Here is a 21220-nt window from a genome sequence, read left to right on the forward strand (position 1 = left end):
TGACGTGAAGCTCTCAAACGAGGATTCATCACCACTGCTAGACAAAGCAAAGTACAGAAGGCTTGTGGGCAATTTGATTTACTTGTGCAACACACGGCCGGACATCAGCTTTGCGATTGGTGTACTAAGCAGGTTTTGCAATAAGCCCCGGGAGAACCATCGGAGGGCAAGGATGCAGGTGCTGAAATACATCAAAGGCACACTTGATTATGGATGGCATCACCTATACCAAGGGCAACATCTTGACCGGATTCTGTGACTCGGATTGGGCAGGAGACGTGGATAGCAGGAGATCAGTGATAGGTTACTGTTTCTCACTTGGATCTGGAGCTGTGTCATGGGTCAGCAAGAGCAACCCACATTTGCTCTTTCTTCTACCGAGGCTGAGTACAAAATTAGCATGTTTTGCCTCTTGTGAGGCAGTGTGGTTGAGGAGGATTTTAGGGGACATGGGTGCAGTGCAGAACAAGCCTACGTAGTTATCATGTCACAATCAGAGTTGCATGGCAATTGCAAAGAACCCTGTGTTCCACGCTCGCACAAAACACATTGAGATTCAATATCACTTTGTATGCGAGCTCATCATGGATGGAGAGGTCGACTTGGTGTACTATCCGACTACAGAGAATGCTGCGGACATCTTCACGAAGGCTCTTAGAAGAGAGTTGCTGGAGAGGCATCTTCATCAACTTGGCATTGGGCCGAAAAAGTACGTTCACTTGCAGGTGGACATTGAGGGGGGGTGTTAGATATCAATGCTCCACTCTCGTGTAACTATGCGGGAGCCAGCTAACTCTACTTGTAAGCCCCCCATATGAGGAGAAGGCATTTGAGTAGCTCAATTATTTGGTAGGTCCTGGTTTGGACACCAGATGGGGGCCATGTGTGGCTTGATGGCTGGACGGCTTCAGATAGAGTTGGCACACTACTAACTAGGCTACATGCAAGTGTGGGAAGGCATCCCATGATTGACCGCACTGAGGGTAGATGGAGCATTTCTCAGGGCAGCCCACACTCTCGAGTTGCGGGGCCTGTTTCGAGCCCCAGATGATCTCGGATGGCTCTGGGCTAAACGGAGACCGACGTAGGTAAGTTGCTCTATTCTGCGCCACAATTCTAACGTGTGGTCGGTGGCCTATTTTGGGACCAACCTCCAGTCGGCCGTTTTGAACCAACTGGGTCGGTCTCCCAATTGGGTCTAACTGACTACGACTGGTGGCTATATAAGAGCAAGCCCGTGAAGCCCATCATCATCATCACTGGCTACAGCAACCTTGATTCCTTAGCATCTAGCCTTCGTCCTCTACTATTTTTAGCACACCATCGAAGCTTCTCACATAGGAGCGCATGGCTGGGAGGCAGTGCCATCTATTGTATCAGTTTTATAGTAATTAAATTTTTGATTCTCCATACTATCTGCTTTTTATTAATCGCCATAGAGGGTGGAAGATTATAATTCACCAACATCACTAGCCATACACTGTAAGAGGTGCTTTTGAGACCAAATGGGTTCACACCGTCCATACCCAATCCAAGTATCAAGCTCCTAGGTTGTTCCTTGAAGCTTGACCATGTGTCTTCAATATGCTTCCATGTAGGAGTGTCTGCGGGAGTTCTCCACTTGCCATCGGTTAATCAATGGGAGGAATGCCATGACATGAGCTCTGCAATGGATTTGCACTTGAACATATGTTGGATGCGAGGGATTATGGAAAAATGTCGCAGAACCTTACGAGACACGTCCAAAGTTTTGAGATCTGCTCTATATCTTGCCTCTCCACAAGTAGGACACTCTCTTGCATCCTTATGTAGTCCATGAAACAAAACGCAATCGTTGACGCATGCATGGATGCGCTTGTAATCTAATCCTCCAAGAGAGGTCACATGTTTCCTTGCCATATCTCTTGAGGTCGGTAATTTATTCTCCCTTGGAAGCATTTTACACAATAACCTGCATGTGAAGACCATAAATGAGGAAAAGCATTCGAGTAATTGACCCACTAGCATAATTCACCATGTTTGCAAAATAGACTTTAAAGCTTACTTGAGTAATGCATTCAAACTTGTATTGCTCTGGTTTGCAAGTTTAGTAACTCAAGGGAGGCACGTAGAGCAGAGAATGTGCACCCCTCAAACACTGAAGTCGATGCTGCAGTAAAAAGATCGTCCTGCTCCATGCTATCATCCCTCCCTTCGGATTGATGGACATATAAATCCCACACCATATCATCAAACACCTCCTCCTCCATGGCCTCATGAGGTAATGGCGGAGGGCATCTATCACTATTACTCCATGCATCCGTAACGGTCCCTCTTGAAGATCCCACCTCATATTGCCAATGCTTCGCCTCCTCACGACGAGCATAGGGCAACATATGTGGGTGTGGCACTGCATCCTGTATCAAATTAAAACGGGATCATAACTCAAACATATGAAAACCCATAGGTATCTCAATCAACCTTAACTTTTTAACACTTACCATGTTTACAGTCGCATCCCATTCTACATTTGATTTTTTGCTCCAACCACATTTCACAATGGTGGATACAGAGGAATTCATCCTCACTGGAGCTACTTGTTGAAGATGAAGACATAATAAACAATCCAAAAAATTTGCTCTTGTATCAAATATTTAATCTTAAAACTATGTGGCACGACTAATACCACATCTAAAACTGCGTCTGTTTGTTCTATGGTGCACGTCTAATACCGCGTCTGTCTGTTCTGTGGTGCGTTTTAGATGCGCAATTAAACACGCATTGATGTGTATGTAGATGTGCAATTAAACGCGCCTATAAACACGCTTATAGATGTGATTTTCAAACCTCTTTAGTACACTTGCTTTTCTTCACATACTTTTAGCATTGCACGGCTTACTTTGCTATTAACAGACACAGTTCCAAGCATCCATACTTATCTCCAAGCACCCACACTTATCTCCAAGCTTACACAATCATCTCCAAGCACACAAGAGAAGAGGGTGAATAAGGAAGAGAAGAAAGAGAAGCAAAGGGTGAACAAGGAAGAGAAGAAGCTTTGAAGAAGGATAAGAAGCTTCCATACCTCTATCCAAGGTAAGTCTCTTTACAGTTGATCTTCTTTGAAAGTTGCTCTCTTTGGATTCGTCCTTTGTCGTATCCAAGAAAGAATGTTTTTTGTACTAGTGTTGTGCTTTTGTGTCGGGTGCATGTCCTTTTCAAGTTTTTAGAATAGTCCGTCTGTCGGAGCATGTCTATAGACGCATCAGAGTGCATCTAAAAACGCATCTAAGAGCACATTTATAGATGTGTCTACTCTATTTTTTGGAAATAGATAGCCATGTCTATAGATGCATTGTTATACGCAAAGATAGACGTGCTTTGTTATTTTTCCTTATCTAGCCTTCCCTTCCCTTCCCTTTCCTTTCCTTTCTTTTCTCTTTCCTTTTCCCTTTCCCTTTCCACTTCCACTTCCAAGAAAAGGATTGCATATTGAATGATGGAAATAAGTGATTGCATGAATGAAGAAAGGGATTGCATGAATGATGGAAAGAGATTGCATGATTGAAGAAGGGAAATCTTGCATGAATGATGGAAAGGGAAAGCATAATTGAAAAAAGAGATTGCACTCTATATTTTCCTCTCTTTTTCCTTCTCTCTTTTATCCTCTCTTTCCTTCTCTTTTTGTCTCTCTTTTTCTCTCTTATCTCCTCTCTTTTTCTCTCTTTTTTTCTTCTCTCTTTTCCTCTCTTTTCTTCTCTCTTTTATCCTCTCTTTCCTTCTCTTTTCGTCTCTCTTTTTCTCTCTTATCTCCTCTCTTTTTCTCTCTTTTTTTCTCCTCTCTTTTTCTCTCTTTTTTTCTCCTCTCTTTTCCTCTCCTTTCTCCTCTGTTTTATCCCCAATTTTTCTCTCTTTTTCTCCTCTCTTTTCCTCTCCTTTCTCCTCTCTTTTATCTCCACTTTTTCTCTCTTTTTCTCCTCTCTTTTCCTCTTATTTCTCCTCTCTTTTATCCCCACTTTTCCTCTCTTTTATACTCTCTTTTCTTCTCTCCTTTTCTCTCTTTTTCTCTTCTTTTTCTCTTCTCAACTCATCAATAATCTTCTTTTTTTCTTTTTTCCAGTTCATCATGTGGCCAGGAAGCTCTTCAGGCTCACCTGATCTTCCGGAGACCATCTTTCGGGAGTTATATAACCTTTTGGGGCACCCTCCCAGTCCTAGGGAGTTATACGAATACATGAAAGGTACTCTGAACACCCCCTAGGAGTTGGCACTACAGACTCCAAACCACCCCAACCCCACACCAGTTGAGATTACCCCAGCAGAGTCAACACAGCCCAACCGGCTACACAGTCAAGCCCCTTCCCCCATGCCGTCCTATGTCCCTTCCCCCATGCCATCCTTATATGTCCCTTTCCCCATGCCGTCAGGAGGTCCTTCTACCTTGTAGAGCCGTCGGCATACTCCCGTGCAGTCGAGACTCCGTTCTCAAGCTACGAGTGGTCCACGTAGTCCCGTGCAGTCAAGAGTCACTTCTCTAGCTATGAGTGACCAGCGTACTTGCTCGACACGACACAGTAGCAGGCGTAGTAGTAGGGAGAGCAGTGGGGGATGCATGGCATAGTGCTTTGGGAGGGGTGGTGGTGGGGACGAGGATGATTCAGATGATTTAGATGTGTCTCCGGGTGATGGTACAATCTACTATGACATCACTCAGACAGGAGGCATCTTGATGGATGCACAGGGGAAGGACATCATGGCCTTCATGTGCTCTGTAATTGCTAATAATTATAGAGATTGCTTTATTCACTACAAAGACCATCCAAAGAGGTTGGCTGATGAGACCCTCGTTGCTGTTCGCTCTAGGTATCCTCACCCCCCCAATGTTCAGTTCACAGATAAATGGGCCAAGTCAAAGATTGTTACGATACTTGGCAATAAAAGATCTTCGCTTAAGAGGCAGGCACTAGCGGAGCTTGCCAGTCTCGAGGGAGGTCAACCACCAAGGGGCCCACCCCACACCGCTCACAAGTGTGAGTGGAAGAAAGCAATGAAGTCACCGAAGGAGGAACCCAATCTGCAGCACGTGGAGGCACGAAGGATCCAAATGGAGTAATATGGAAGCGTGCATTTTGGAGTAGGGGGTATTGAATGATGGGCCCAATTAGTAAGTATCAATCTCAAATTATATTGTTTATGTAGTTTATTAGGATGTTGTTTCTTTGTACTAACCCCTCCGCAGATTATGTCATCTTGCAGCTTGATATCATAGGTAGGTACCCTACTTTTGTCAAGACAGCCTACCACCACCACCATCACAGAGGAGATACATGGAGGCACTTCTATAATGACGAGTTGATTACTAAAGAGCAGTATATCCAAGCTATTGGAGCACCCCCCGAGGTATTTGAGAGTAATTAAATAATGTCAATATTATAAGTAAATATTTGATTTTTCATACATTGATATATGTTGTCCCTTGTTTACAGGACCCTGCACAAGAAGATGAGGAAGAAGACAAGGAAGAAGGAGGCGGAGGAGGGAGCGCAGAAGGGAGCGAGGACGTTGAGAACTTAGATTAGTCGTAGAAGTAGTGCTAGCTACTCTTTTTTGTACTTAAAGCCACTGGCTTGGCTTCGTGCCTCTTGTATATACACTCCTCTTATTTTTGGTACTTGAAGCCACAGGACGTGGCTTATAGCTTCGTGCTATATGTACATACAAGCACTTTTTGAGCTATGCATTAATATACACTCTTTTTATTTTTTTGGCTTTCAATTTTCTTGTGCAACATTCTATCAATTAATGCCTTGTGAACTAAACGTTTTGGAGTTGTAATGTTTTATTTGGAATTGTAATTGTCGGCTATAGACATCTTGCAAGAGTGCTAATTAAAATGTGGTCGGCTGTAAGAATTGAATTACACAATGTGGAAATGGGATTTCTGTAACTACATAGCATACACAACATACACAGCATTCTATTCAAGCACACAAAATTTAAAAAATATTATGTAGCACGTCTATCAAGGCATCTATAAACATGTCTACATATGCGTCTGTCTGTTCGAGAAGCATCTATAGGCGTGTCTATAAACGCATCTACAAACGCGTCTATAAATGTGTCTATAAACGCGTCTATTAATGCATCTGTCTACTTTTTAAAATTTCTAGCAGAGCATTTATTTACGCGTCTATATGCACATCTATAGGCTCGTCTGTCTGCTATATAGATGCGCCTTTAGACATGGGTCTGCAGACGTGCAAATAGACATAAAAATAGACACGCCCATAAGTTTTTTTTAGCTGAGTAAATGCGCCTGTGTGTGCATCTGTAGGTGCTTTGTCTTGTTGTGAGCATGGTTTGTTTTCTGTGGTTGGTGCTTTTCTAGGGATTCTATCACTTAGATAAAAAAGCCAATAAGAAATTTTCTTGGGAATGGACTAGATGGTTTGATGGACACTAAAACTAGGGTGGCTTCCAAGGCTACTTGAATTTACCCCACGTGGGAAGGAGATCTCAATCTCGTCTTAATATAATAGACCAAGACTTGTAGAGTAGAGACTTATTACGCAAGTTGGTAGTTAGAGAACATTTTCAAGGATAGAAAAATTGGATGGATTTTTCCATCTAATGCATACAATCCTACTCTCATGTCACAGGTCCAAATTGGATGGATAGTACCAGGTCGATCTTCACCTTAGCCTATCTCAGGGCTCCCTCCTCCCCTTTCATGGTTTCTATCCTAAAATCTTGGGCCAGCAGCTCTAGGAGTTCTTCAAAAATCTCCCACTTCTTCTGAAGAAGAGATTGATAGGCTATCATGTGGAATCAAAATATACTTGATTAATCATGGCAAAGAGCTTGACCTTTCTAATTATATGCAATATTGGTCTAGATGGGAGAGAGGTCTCACTCCCTTTATCGATTCTTGGGAGGAGTTTGAAACCCTTCCAGATGATTGTAACGTCTAATTACTAAGTCACCTTGGAGGAAGTGAAAGGAAAATTCAGAGGATTTATGCAGCCATACCCTTGGATTGGGTTCTTGTTATTACAGGAGACAAGCCTCATTTTTTGTCTACTTAGCTGGGGGCCTTTACAAGATCAAGGATCCCACTTCAAGTCATACAAATTACAACGATTAGATGGGGATGCCTTGGTCTTTGATGTTAACTATGGTGCCAAGTTGTCTAGGTCTATTCAATATATAGTTATGCATATTTCATTTCATCCTATCGGGGTTGTAGGGGATGTGAAGCATTGTTTTTTAGCTTCAAAACATCTAGACTCTAACCCAGGACATATTCCTTTGGGTTCATGGATGATTTGGCTCAATTGAGGTATGTGTCTCCATAAAGTATTTTTAGTGGGACCCTGAGGAGTGGGAATGTATTGATGTAAGCCATCGAGAAGATATCCCCCCCTTTGTTTTGCTACATAGTAGTGGAAGAATTTTTATATTTTTATTGACTTGTAAAAGTCCTTTTAGAAGAGACTCTAGAAATCTTGTTTGAATATAAAAATCACTCTTTTCTTTTGGATTTCTATTTATGGAGGGATAGCATTGAAGAAGTGGAGGTCCATGTTTGGGGTAGATTCTATTTTTATTTGTTGCCTTTCTATTCAAGAGGCTATTTATAATTGCTTATGGAACTATGGACAAGAGGCAATCATATGGAAGGGGATTACTAGCCTATTGAGCACCTTTACCTTTATGCCTTCTCCTTTCTTCATAACCATGGTCTCGGTAACTTGGCTTCATCTTTTGGCTATCTTAGGTGCTTTATCAGAGACATGACTCTTCCTAGGCTCTTTCGGTTCAATGACATTTGGTTGACTCATGCTCTCTGGATGATGGTTCCTAGCTCTCTTATAGAACCACGTATGCCTCTATGCGAGACTTCATGGGAGAATATCAATGTGGCTAGATACTACATCCTCCTTGGTGGCCATTTGGGGGAGCATGCAGGGGTCATCTCGGGAAGCCTCTACCAAGAGGACTATCTTCTTTAGGAAGTGGAGAAAATGGACTTGTATTTTATTTTATTTTTTAAAAAGCTGTCATTATACTTGCGAATTTTGTTGCTAGCTTACTAGAGGTAAAGGACAATTCAATTTTTGTTGATTGAAATATGCCACTTCTTTGCAATAAACTTGTATGGTCCATTCATGGATTCTTATGCAATATTGGTGAGATGACAAAGTGTGCAAGACTACAATAATAGAGATTCCAAACTACATAAGGAGATGGGCCAATGTAGTGTCTATAGCCACAAAGTGCGACAAACAAGTCACTGATATGGACTTCAGTCAACTAGCTAAGAGCTAGCTAGCTATCATCTTTTAGGTTAGTGGCAAAGAATATGCAATAGAATTCTAACTTATTCTAGATCATGGATGCTTTTATCGAAGTTGTACTTTTATATTAATATAAAATCTTGGCAAAATTTTATCAAGCTATAAATTTTTATACTTTCATGATATTGACAAAACATAGTACAATTTTATGTATTTTCTTTTTCAGTTTCTAAGTAAAATATGTAAATCTTGATGAAACTTTTAAACTTCTTACACAAAAGTTTTAATCTTCGCGAATGTTTCAAAATTTTATTTTTATTAGGGCATATGAACTCTCGAGCCAATATAAAAGTTTCACTTTTGAACGAAACTAACATGAAAAAATCATCCATGTTCTAGATTTGTGAGCACACAAGTAGGCTATCCATCATATTATTTGTAATAGAAGATACTAACAACATGTAAATCTGGAATCATAAAAACCAACATGATACATGAGAAAAATATAGAGTTTTCCTTTATTTATTATGAAAAATAATACTTCCACATCTTGTATGTGCTATATGGCAGCACTGACATGGATGCCTGAATGGTATATATTAAATACTCACAAAAAAGAATACAACTAATATTATGAGTTTCACAACATTAAATATTCACAAAAAATTATACAACTAATATTATGAGTTTCACAATATTGGAAAAACATGATAGTATATTTTCTTATTTTCTTATAAGATTTGGCACAGTGGGTGTAATCATGATGTAATGTTAAGTGTTTTAGAAAGTAAGTTTTATATCTTAGAAAAATTTCCACATTCTTTTAAAATGGTGGATACACATTTTCACTACATAATACAAACTTTTTCTTCTTCAAAAAACTAACACAAAAATTTCACCTCTCATCGTCAACATCATGAAGTGTACTAAGTATTATTATTTTTTAAGGAAAATGTTTGAAAACTAGGCGCACATTTGGGTTTTAGACAATATAGCTAGCGACCATGGTAAATCTATGTTTATCATCGAAAATAGCAAAACTTAACAACCTATATCTTTTAATTGACAAAATCCAAGTCAGGTCATCTAGCTTATCAAACAAAATGGAAAGACATGATTTAGATAATTATCATGTTTTCGTCACCATTTAGGAAGTACAAGCATCAAAATAAGTACTTTATGAAGCTACGGCTAATTTTCACCAGCAAGTTTAGAGCATGGTTGCCCATTTTAGGCTACCATTTTTCAACATGAGGTGGTAGGAATATAGCCCACTTAGACTCTCCTTTTTCAAGGGAGTCTCCCCCAAGAAAAAACACTCATAGCAACCCAATAAAAAGCATAACAAAGATCCACAAGTCACATATTGGATTGTGTCTATCTCCCTGAGGTTGCCTATATAGTGTAGACATGTGACTGCATCCATTACCTTGCCTATATAGTGTATACATGTAGTTGTGTCCACATTCATTACATTTCATATATAGTGAGGATATGGTGTATAGGTGTAAATGCATATATTACTTCAAATAATAGTTATTGTTGTTCTACCACTTTGACCTTATATTTTTAATAGCTTGAAATGACCAGGAACCATGGCAACAACCTAAATTTCAATGGTACAAGATAATTATAATAGAATGTGTAACACAAAGCGTAAAAGACTATAGTTGTCAATCAAATATTCACGAAGAGGTTGAGATGACAATGTGAGAAACAATTAGCGCAAGCCTAGATGCAAAGCTACTAGTTAAAGGCACAAGATTGAGAGACCATAGCACGTTGAATATATTTATCAAGTTTCGACATGACCCTTCAACATGTTCTTCTTTATGAAAAATCATCCCTAGAAATATTGGTTTACAAAACAATAGACACAATTCACATGATAGGTGTACAAAAAGTATGACTATCAAAAGCGAGATATCTCCATGAAGATGTATAAAGAGGTTAAAAACAAGGTTCATATATAAGGCCTATGTTTTAAATAAGTGCAATAAAATGGAGCAAAACAAAAAAAATCCAAATTATAGAAAGAAGAAAAAATTCAAGTTTATAATAATATTTGACATGAAATAAAGTAATATTTCTATGAAAATATATTTCTAAGGAGAAATATGTTTAATGTGAGAAAAACATTTTTAAATGTTGTGGGTTATGACTATTGGTAGAGCATAATTAATGCTACCTATTATAAATGAAAAGAACAAAGCTTGCGAAGCCATCACCTAAGTGGTGAAAAGAGTGATAGAGTGATAAGATGCTCCATGTTGTAGACTTTTACTCATTGGGGCTGATAATCATTATAGACCTTTTCTTAGCCTAGTGCCGTGCCTTTATACATCATTCTAAAGGTTAGCTCATTTTTTGTGTGAATAATATGTGTACAGCTTATAGAGGGTTTTGTGCTCTTATTAATTACATTTTCCCGCTTGCATTCTTTAGAAGCAAGGTTCTTAGCAAAATACCCAATGTTTCTCAGGAAATTGCATATTAAGGAGCAGTTTAGAAATTCTCTTTATGGAATTCGAATCTAGTTTTGGAAGTCTGTGTAAATTTCCGTGAAAGAGAAGCCAATTCTTTGGTAAGAACAACAGGACCACAATAGAACACCCCTGCGAAGTTTCAAAACAAATGGTTAGAAAAGAGATCCGTAATTCATATAAGAAAAGAAGAAGAAGAAGAAGATGATGATGATGAAGAAGAAAATGACGAATAAGATAAGGATAAATTGCATGGACTTCGTCGTACCGATTGTTGAGCCTGGATGTCTGGCTGCAAGCCTTGCGAACACCTTCCGCCAATTCGGCCTGGCAAAATGCGTGCGAACCTGCACCATGATAATCCCAATTCATCAGTTTCCAAGCATGCCAGAATCTCTCCCATATATTTCCAATCTAAATTATGGGTTGTCGTTACCCTTGTTCCAGACACTATGTCGACGCCGTTTCTGGCATGATGCAACGCTTGCACCATCGTTATCAATGCCGAACGCGCATCTCCCTCTTCGTACACGCTCGTCAAATGGTTGTGCATTTCAATTGTTGCCTGCAGAGAAACAAAAAACATCCGAATTTATGGTTTTCCACCTTGCGCCCCCATCAAGTGGCTCGATTTTTCAGCAAAGAAGCACGAAGATAATTACTAGACTACGCCGCAACGAAGCAATCCAAGATCACGATCACCTTCTTGTCAAGTTCAGCGACTTCATTCATTACTTCTTTGAACCACTCGAAGGAGCTTTGTTCCCTTGTCACCCAGTAGAAATATACATTTGCTTGACTGCGTAGTTTATCCATCTTAGAAGATTTGATTTCCCTTGGCTGCACAGAGCGTTCCGTGTCAAGCAAAGTCTGAAGAACCATAAATCGTTTCTAAAGTCACGCAGTCTACATTCTGGCCGAAGCAGAGATTAATGATTAGTCTCCGTCGAGGGAAACGACAGCGAGTAGGATCCTACAATAGTTAATTTTCTAAGGAATGATTTGAAATTTATCTTCTTACCGACCGATGATCTGCAACCTTCAAATCATTCACAAGATCTTTGAGGATGCTGATGAATGGAGTTGCTCCGATTCCAAGCCCTACAAGCAGCATTACATCGTATTTCTTGTAGTCCTGGGCAGGAGCCCCATACGGCCCATCCACAAGGAGCTTGGGATACCTGAGTCGTAAAGCAAAGCTCTTCACTTTGGGTACGCTTTAATGCAAAGAAGAACTGAACTAGAAGTCTCCGCCACGAGAATTGCAAAGAAAGTCTGCTACAGTCACCAAACAGAAAGGGACTGGCACGTACCTCTTTACGTCAATATTTTCTTCAATGTCATCCTTTTGAGGAGAGGCCTACAATTAGTGAGCGTTAGAACACAACTTAGGAAGAGCTTCATATCGCTATAATTGTAGTCAGAATAGCGAACATCTACCTCTTGTGAGAAAACCCGCATCAACTCTTGAGTCCAGTCGCCACAACTTCGAACATGTACACTCAAATAATCATCTCCGGGCGCCGAGGTAAGAGAGAAAGGATGCCTGCAACAAGAAATGGGTCATTTGCGCTCCTATCCGTTTCCATTGTATCATGGAAGCCTTAGCCGCCTTCTAGCCAAGACGAGTCAGTCCTACCACTCAAAAGACGAGACGTCTGGGCACCGCAAGCATATATACATTCCACTTCGATATTTGAAAGAGACTGGCTTTGTCATATAAATTCCCAAGACATCTCCCTGGTGGATTACGGCCTGTAATACAGAACCCATATAAGTCGATTGTTAAGAATCTCCTATTTGATCATAAGCGATGAACGCGACGGAAAAGCCTCCGTAAATCGGAGGATACGCGTGCCTTTATAAGGTCCACTTTATGCAGCTGACGTGACCTGATTGCCCGCAAGGTCCTCTCCCCGCAGTACAAAAGCACCGGAACAGAAATGTACATCCATGTCTGTCGAGAAAGCAAAGTCCGTTCCATATATTAGGCCGTTCCATTAGTAAGCCAAGCTGACCGATGTAGTTAAGTCAGAATAGATCAAAAGACGACAGCGAATTATAAATTCCCATGTCAAGAAAGAGAACAGGAGGTTTGAGTCCTTACAGTTTTCTCCCTCCAATCGTGAGTCAAAAACAACTGTAGCGAGTGGAATATCAGCAGAGCATACACTAGTATGAACAAATGATGAGAATACCAGAATGCGTTGAATCCTGTGAGTCTATGCAACGGCCAGGGGAGCTTGATGTCATTTTTTCTGAACGAATGAGTAGCAAGAACAAATGCAATCGACATGAGGAACACCATCAGTATGCCTGCGAGAACTTCCGGAGACACAAGAAGTTCGCCATAGGAAGGCTGATGGCGATGGAAATCATAGGCCATCGTCGCGTTGAACATTTGCTGGTCAGCAAGTGCGAGCCTAGGAAAGTCACACGTCAAGTGCGTTCCAGCATGTATAATCACTCCAACGACGATTGCGCCAGCGATCAACTGCGAAAGGAGACAAATGATAATGAGATAATCTTTATTAAAACTATCTAACATCATCCTTTGACGTTGTGGGATTACATCATCCTTTCAAACCATATAACAGATTACAGGTAATTAAGCGCAGGAATCAGAGAGGAAACGTCTTGCCTTGTGAAAGTTCAAGTTATCGTCGAATGGGATGATATTCCCCAGGAATGTTGAACGGAACCAGGTGATGGTGTTTCGACAAACTGGAAGAAGAATCAGTGCCATATTTAACTTAAGCGTCTCTGCTGCACCCTTTGCTGTACACACGCAATATCCCATCACCATGGCCGCAGATCTATTCTTATATTGCAAAAATTTCCATGTGAAAAGCCCGGCCATTACTCCCAACCATAAGCAGATGATCCACAAACGTTGCCAATGATTTAAAATATAGAACTTGCTCTTCCTGCAAAGCTCTTGCCAAAGCCACCTTCCTTTCAAGGGAGTAAGAATCTGCCCGTGATTTTGAGAGGCATCCTTTCCAAACCCCCCTCTGAACAATGTTTCTAGCTGAGAGAGCTGCAAATTTCAATAATCTCTTTGTTAGAAAGAACACAGAATGCAGCCGACCACCAGAATAATATAGGGAGAGAACAAATTTCAGTTTCCGAATTACATACCCCAATATAACCTTGATTGTCATGATCAAGTTCTTCCATAATCAGAGCGGCATATTCCTCCGCTTGCTCGCGCAACATTGACAACTTGTTGGCTGATGCGCTCAACAGAATAATCTGACATGGTATAAGTGAGAGTTGATGAGGATATCCCAAATTCTCCGTCGAACTGGCTTATAATCACACAGTAATGCAGGCGGGTGGCGGAAATGCGCATACCTCTTTGACCTCCTCCTCGGCTATGCGGCCATCTGCGTCCTTATCGCACCTGCAATACAAGCACACCAACCGTACAAAACCCAACATGTTCAGACGTTTGGTGGTGACTATGCTTAAAAGTTTCGAAACAACCGATTAACATGAAAGAGTGTTCAGAAATGCTTCTCACAAGTCGAAGAAAATTTGGGTTCGGGATCGAAAGCTTCTATCGGTAATCTGCATCCAATATTCATACAAGTCATCTTTGGAGATACTGCACGCATGTTTGTCCAGGCCTCTTCTGCGCGCTAAAGCATCAAGGAGTTCTAGCGCAAATTCCTTCGAATCCGTCATTCCTGCAAGAGCCGTGGCTTTCTTTAGGCCGCAGTGGGAATAGTTTAACATATCTTTCAGAATCCATAGCTTGGATAGGAAAAGCCGCATTTATGGATATTTCTCGTTACATCACGGCAGTGCAGGCTCGGAAACGGAGAATAGACGCGACAAGCATCCCTGGGCAGTTCGGTCTTTCCTTTGCAGCTGCAGATTAGACCATGGGGCAGGGAAATGAGAAGAGAACCTATACAGGCAGCAAAATTAGACCGTGACAGCAGGCCGTCTGAGGACGCCAGCTTCTGAAATCGGGCATCAACCTCCTGCCACAACACTTCGGGATCTTTGTCATGGGTTGCTTTATTGATGAATCGAAGGCCTTCAAGAGCATGCTCGGTCCTGGAGACAGATTTGGCGAGGAGGAACTTGCCATCCGAAGGAGAGGCTGCATCGGATGCATTTCGTTCCCCATCAAAACTGACAGGCACCACGCGGGAGCCGGAGCTGTTTCGCGACAGACGCAAACGGTCTTGGAAGAAAAGCTCCAAGGCAGAGAGAGAACGAGACCTGCTCTCGGATTTTCTGGAGGGTTGATCTCCGGCTATGGTGACGGTTGTGCCATGAGAGACAGACGATTGAAGGATACTCTTCAAGGTGACGGAGTCCCTATGGACGTCGAGGGTCAACTCTAGAACGACGTGCTCGATATCGTTAGTTTGAGGTACTGCAACTTCGAAGTCCTTCTTCACATATTGAAGGGGGCCACTGGAGTTTTGATCGGTGAAGGCAGCCGCTCCTAAGTTGACGTTCATTCCAATCACCAAGTTCGATTGTCCTTCTCGTGGTCTCATCGCGACATTGAGCTTGTTGCCGACGTGAGCATATGGATTTTCCATTGGACGCAACACCTTTGGAGGCTGACATTCAGAACATTCAGCGCAGAGAGCTAATTTGTGTTCCCTGCGCATTATCGAGCTTCATTGATGAGCACACAGTTCGTGCAACATTTCTTGTAGTGGAACTTCCGATAACAGTAGGATCACGAGAGTCAGAGCATTGCAAGCTGTATGACGGACTTCGTCGAGCAAACTTTAATGGATATGTCGTATCACATTCTGGGGGGTAACATCCGGATATGGTGATGTGCAGATCAAAGATTACTGCTGCCTGCGTGCGGTTGCCAGTGGCTTCCTAAAGATGTAGACGATATCGAGGCGTGAGGGCTAGGCTAGAGGGGCTGGCTTGCAGTGCAAGGCCGGATACTGCCGAGGATGGAAAGCGTTATCATTGGGCACATCTTATACGGATACAGGTAAATGAGGAGGAAGGAGGCAAGGAATGGAGTAGGGTCGAGCGAGAGGCGATGGTTGAATGCGAGGAGAGGAGCTAGGGCGAGCAGGGCTTATATGCGATGACGAGCGTCGAAAGCAAAGATGGGAGGAGTGAGGAGGGCAATCGTAGATGAGAGTGGAGTGTGGATGAGGGTGGAGGATGAATGGAACATGAAAGGAGGGAGTGCAAGGAAGAAGAAGGTGGTGGAGATGGGCGGGCTTAATTAGAGAGGGAGCGGGTGGTGGGTTATTATATATGCGCTTGTGATATTGAGAGAGCGGTTGATGGACGGAGAAAGAGGCGGCGCCGCCGCCGCCGCCTCCTCCTCCTCCTCCTCCAACGCTGGCCTTCCTCACCTCTTCTTGTCTTACCTTTCTCAATTTGCTCATGCCCCCACTTCACCACACCCTCATCACCCCTCCTCGCATCCGACTCACACCTCGTTTCTTTTCATCACACCTCACTCACCCCAGGTTTCTCTCCAACGGCCTCCCTTTGCCTGGAACCTCGGTTTCCTTTCACACCAATACAGCCTCATTGGAGAGGATAAACACTCAACTATCCAAGTATCAACCTCTCTATCTGGATGTGTGTGAAACACCAATCCATTTTCCATGACCATCCCCAAACCAAAGAAGCACCTTGGATGAGTCAACGAGGTGATGGGATAGGGGGCTAAATCAATAGTCCAGATTTAGCCATGCAGAAGGACTTTGTCATCAAATGGTCTCAAGAAAGGAGGATGGTACAAATGTCTCAAACACCTAAATTTGCTAGCCTCAGAGTCTTTGGCCTAATGGGACATACTATTGGCTCTCACCTATTCCTCCATTGGTTAGCTAATGTATACTTTCCATCTACCTATTCCAAAGGCCTTAATCTAGGCCTTTATTTTTCGAGGAGAATATCAATTGATTTGAGATTGGTTTCTTAGGTGGAAAGGTGAAGATAGCCCAACTAAACTAAGGTCAAGGAAATACCTTCAAAATTTCATGCTAAGGGGGGATTTAAACATACACAGAGGGGAGGAGAGCCTCATAAATAGAATGTTGTTCAAATTATTCACTCTCCTCTTTACAAGGCATCGCCCCTTCCCTCCTCACACCCTCCCCTAATCCTCGCTTTTTTTACTAATCAATGTGTTTTTAAATTGTTTTCGATTGTTTAGGGGGACCTATTCTCGGGGGGTTCACCGCCCAAAATTTTAGTGTACCATGTGCATTCAAAAGGAGGGGTATTTTAATTCCAATTTTGGAAAAAATTTAACATGTTTACAATAGCAGGAGGAGGTTTTTTTTTCAACTTTTAAAAAAAATCTATTAGTTCATAAGTAAAGAGGGGCTGTTTTATTGGGAAAAAATTTATAGTTGAGGGGTTTTTTTCATACCCCTTGAACGCACGTGATACCTAGGATTTCTTAGTGGTGCACACCCCAAGGACCTATTAGGCTTGACATTTGGTTTAATGTCAAAGGTGTACATTGAAGTCTTAGTGTCACCAATCCTAGAGAAGATCCTATAGTTATCTTTTGATCTTGTACAAGGGAGCGAGATAGGCTCTTAAACCAAGGTATGCTTGAGCCTCTCTATCTCTATGGGGCCTAGTCTACTACACTCACAAAATGTGGGTAGGTAGGAATTATCAAAAGTGATTTGTTAAATGAGTCAAATTTGTTCCCTCAAAGCTTAGACCACCATCTTAGCTCACAACATCCACATTCTTGCTATGAATTATCCCTTGTTTCTTTTAAATCATCCCTTAACTTAGAAGTTTTTGAACATTTGAAATTTTGTATAGATGTTTGATAAAATATCAAGCACACCTATTGTCCCAATTGGCAAGATCTTTTGCTTATCTCCATTAGAGCAAGAATTTGACCTACCATTGTAAGGAAAAGTTGGGCAAATTATTAAAGGGTATATTATGCATAAATGAGGCATAACACTCCCGACAATGGTAGCCATCACAAGGATAAGATCTAACACAACATTCTCACTTAATCTAATACGCGAAGAGATGCTAGTTGTTGTTAGCTTGCAATTGTTCCCACCCTCTTCCCACCACCACTACCTCCTCATTAATTCTAGACAAAGTATGCATATTTAGAGCAAAAGCCTCTGAGCATGAGGGGAAAATATGGTAAGAAACTCAAGCAATTGCTTCTTATTCCAGAAATCATAACTCAGCATGTGATCTAACTCAAAATCAAGCATGGTTTTCCATATAGTGAGATAAATTTCAAAGGAAATTCATGTGCAATGAAAATGATATTGTTTTGCAAATTGCAATCTACCATTACATAATAAATGAAACATTTTTTGAAAAGTCATCATATTATTCAATGTGTATGCCTCTATATGTCTTTCGAGTAGATAGTGAAATACAATCCCCTAGTTGTGTAGGAATATCGTCATTAGTTTGTCACTATCATGGACTTTCTCATTGCCTCTTTGCCAGGTGTAAGTTATTCTCTTGTGACACTTCCTCGCCTGCAATACCAAAGTCAACATCAATATGCATATTGTCATGTCTGCCATTATTAATTTAGAGATACACCTCCTATCATTGAAATCATTAGCATTAAAAGGTTATTCAATAGGTTTCCTCTTAAAATATCTATCTTTGTGAGCCTTTGACAGATGTGAAACATCATATGCAAAGGATGTTCCTAATATCATTTGAAGTCACAAGTTTCGGATTTGCATATGGAGTGCCATAGAGCTTCATTTCTCTCAACTTCCATACGTCTAGCTTGAACTATGGTATAATCCATGATGCATCAGGATAATATTTCTATCTTTGTAGCACTTTTAACATTGGCAAGCTGCAAAAGTAGCACCTAATGGATGCTTCATTTGGAATTTCACTAAGCAAACTTTACTCCTCATCTCCTCTACACCATATTGGACATGTAGATTGCCATTCTTGCTTCTATGTCCTTAGCTATGACATTATTTGAAATCACTTGAAAGTGTCCTTTATCGACATCCTTCATGCAATACCCCATCCATACATGAAATGTGTGAATGTTTTTCTAAATTTTAAGTCCTTAGCACATTATTTACGCTCTAACAAGCTCAAGCTTTATCCCAGCCTAAGTATTGGCTAATTACCATGAAACATGTGCATGCTTTTAGTTTTAAGTTTTCACATTACTAAGCCTCCAACAGACTACTCTTTGTCCTAGTCTAGGTATTGTTGAATTTCTTTAGTGACATTTTGTACAGCTTTTTACTTAATATGAAAAAAATTAATTGCAAATGTGAAATAGAGTACGAGTACTCCTCAATCGACTAAGCATATTCGTACAATACATTCTTTTTGCAAGAACTTATTCACCTTTGGTAAAACATTTAAAGTTGATATTACATTTGCTTATTGCAATGTTCACACTAACCTCTTATAATTTAATATTAGAAACTTCAATAGGTTGATTTTCCTTTTTTGGCCATCCATGCTCTCTCTTACGTTGAGTATCATTTTCACTGGCTTAGCTTAGTCTTGCTTGCTTTTTCAAATGTGCCAAACTAACCAAAAGCTACTATATGAAATTAAAAAAGGACAAATATAAATTAAAGATGTACCAAAAGATGTTGTAATACAAATCATCATTACAATTGTGAACCTATACGTAGCAAGTTATATCAATTCAAACGGTAAAGTAGCATAGAAAGAAGAGATCCCATGCTCTATAACCATCTTTGCATTCACGGGAGCAGGGGGGAGGGGGGGGTCATTAAGAATATGGAAGATAGCACGTGCGATCAATGGAAGGGATACTTTAATCATCTCAGCATTTACATAAGGGGTGTATATAGGTTATAAAAATTTGTAGGTAATTGGTTTTTACATAGTGTCCCCCCACGGGCTTCGCATGGTCTACAACCATCTTCACACAAATGCAAGGCTTCAGACAACGTAGTGGTGTTGCTACAGTGGGGCTTTAAAAAAGGCCACGCTAGAATAGACTTCAATTTAAGCACATAATAGGCGAATCATTAGTGCTATCTAAGAATACTTTTATGGAGGATAGACTAGAGGTGAAGGCAAAGAAAGAGTCACCCGTTTTGCAGAGGATTAAAACAAAAGGGAAATCAATGTCTGAGTGGTGTATAGGTGGTAGTGACAGGGCTCTGATCAAAATGCTAGATGAGTAGATGAGATGAGATGGTATTTGGGTAGATGCTAACTATTGGTGAGGTCATATACTCATCATATATAGAGTGAGGTCATGTCGAGAGAGAAACTAGAAAGATGAGACATTAGAGCAAGTATATTGAGAGTTCATGAGAGCAGAAAGCAAAAGGTCATACACTACAACATACAACCAAGTCACAAATCGTCTGTGATCATAATACAGTTGTTGCACCATAGTATAGAGTTTGGAATTTAAAGATGAGAATCAGGATGGAAGAAGAGGAAATGACATTAAGAATTGATTGATGAATCTAATAATTTATCTTTTGAAAATTTTATTTTAATTGGGTTCAACACCTTCCCTTCTATTATCACCCCTCCCCTCCTCCCTTTCCACAAAGGGGATTTTTCATAATTGTTCGCAACAGTGAAGCCCATAAATGCAGCGTACGCATCCAGGGCTTTTTGAAGTCAAAATGGGTGTCCATCCATTACTAGATTCACAAGAGTCATATGACTTTGTATTAACTCATAAATGCAGCTACTTAGTTTCACGAAGCAGAGATGGTCTGGTGGTTGAAGTGTTAGACTCCATCCTAGGGGGCCTTGGTGATCAGTGAACTTCTATCGGACATTGTCTTGGGCGGCATATATTGAGTCTGAACAACTTTCCTTTCTCGCTTGGGTATGACTCACCTACCAACTCCTTTCGTTTGCACGGTGGGTGTGTTCTTGTGAAAGCACGGACTCAGTGTGAATTCTTATTGGGAGAGATGTCATTCATTGATCCATGGTCTCCTCGTTGTGCAAGCCCCCTAATTAAAACATGTAAAGAATTTTTTAACGTTAGGGGGACCTATTCACGTGTGGCACCTTAACCATAAAACTTGTCTTGCTTAATCACAAAACGATATAGCATTCTCCTAAGATTAATATCTTCACCATATAACTTCTTCAATTAACTTTCACTAGCTTGTTCACCATATAACTTCTTCAATTAACTTTCAGTAGCTTGTTATCTCATACTTCCAAATATGTGTGACCCAGACGTGTGAAGGTGGGTTTGCTGGAAGCCTTTTTGACGTTCCGTTAACTTCGAGCCTTTTTTATATTCCGTGGGGGGGTGCCCACTCGATGGGCTATTCAAGCTAACAGTTCAGTAAATGAACGAGAGGGTCAAATGAAACCCTTGCTAATGAGCAGGGGCTTAGCCTAGCTGCTAGGATAGCTGCCTCAGCAAATTGGCAGCCGGTCCTTGCGTGTAACGTAAGAAGACTGCCAGGAACATTCTGCTTTAAAAACTTTCTACGTTCGAACATTGTA

At 41.0% G+C, this 21220-nt stretch overlaps 1 protein-coding gene across 1 annotated transcript; it reads right to left on the bottom strand.

The window, feature by feature from the left end:
• Positions 1-10431: 10431 nt before the first annotated feature.
• Positions 10432-16037, bottom strand: LOC147900253 (respiratory burst oxidase homolog protein D-like). Its single transcript, XM_087376771.1, has 15 exons — positions 14676-16037; positions 14286-14451; positions 14117-14165; positions 13901-14014; positions 13401-13799; positions 12867-13253; positions 12618-12716; positions 12399-12514; positions 12200-12305; positions 12073-12119; positions 11781-11940; positions 11462-11599; positions 11196-11324; positions 11028-11106; positions 10432-10891 (listed from the first exon to the last, which is right to left on the bottom strand). Exons 1-15 carry the CDS (start codon positions 15394-15396, stop codon positions 10782-10784), a joined length of 2820 nt encoding a protein of 939 aa, XP_087232897.1. The 5' UTR covers positions 15397-16037; the 3' UTR covers positions 10432-10781.
• Positions 16038-21220: the final 5183 nt, after the last annotated feature.

The sequence above is a fragment of the Dipteris shenzhenensis genome, chromosome 7 (genome assembly GCF_047967505.1).
Source record: "Dipteris shenzhenensis isolate YYH24624 ecotype China chromosome 7, Dip_SZ_1.0, whole genome shotgun sequence".
NCBI lineage: Eukaryota > Viridiplantae > Streptophyta > Polypodiopsida > Gleicheniales > Dipteridaceae > Dipteris > Dipteris shenzhenensis.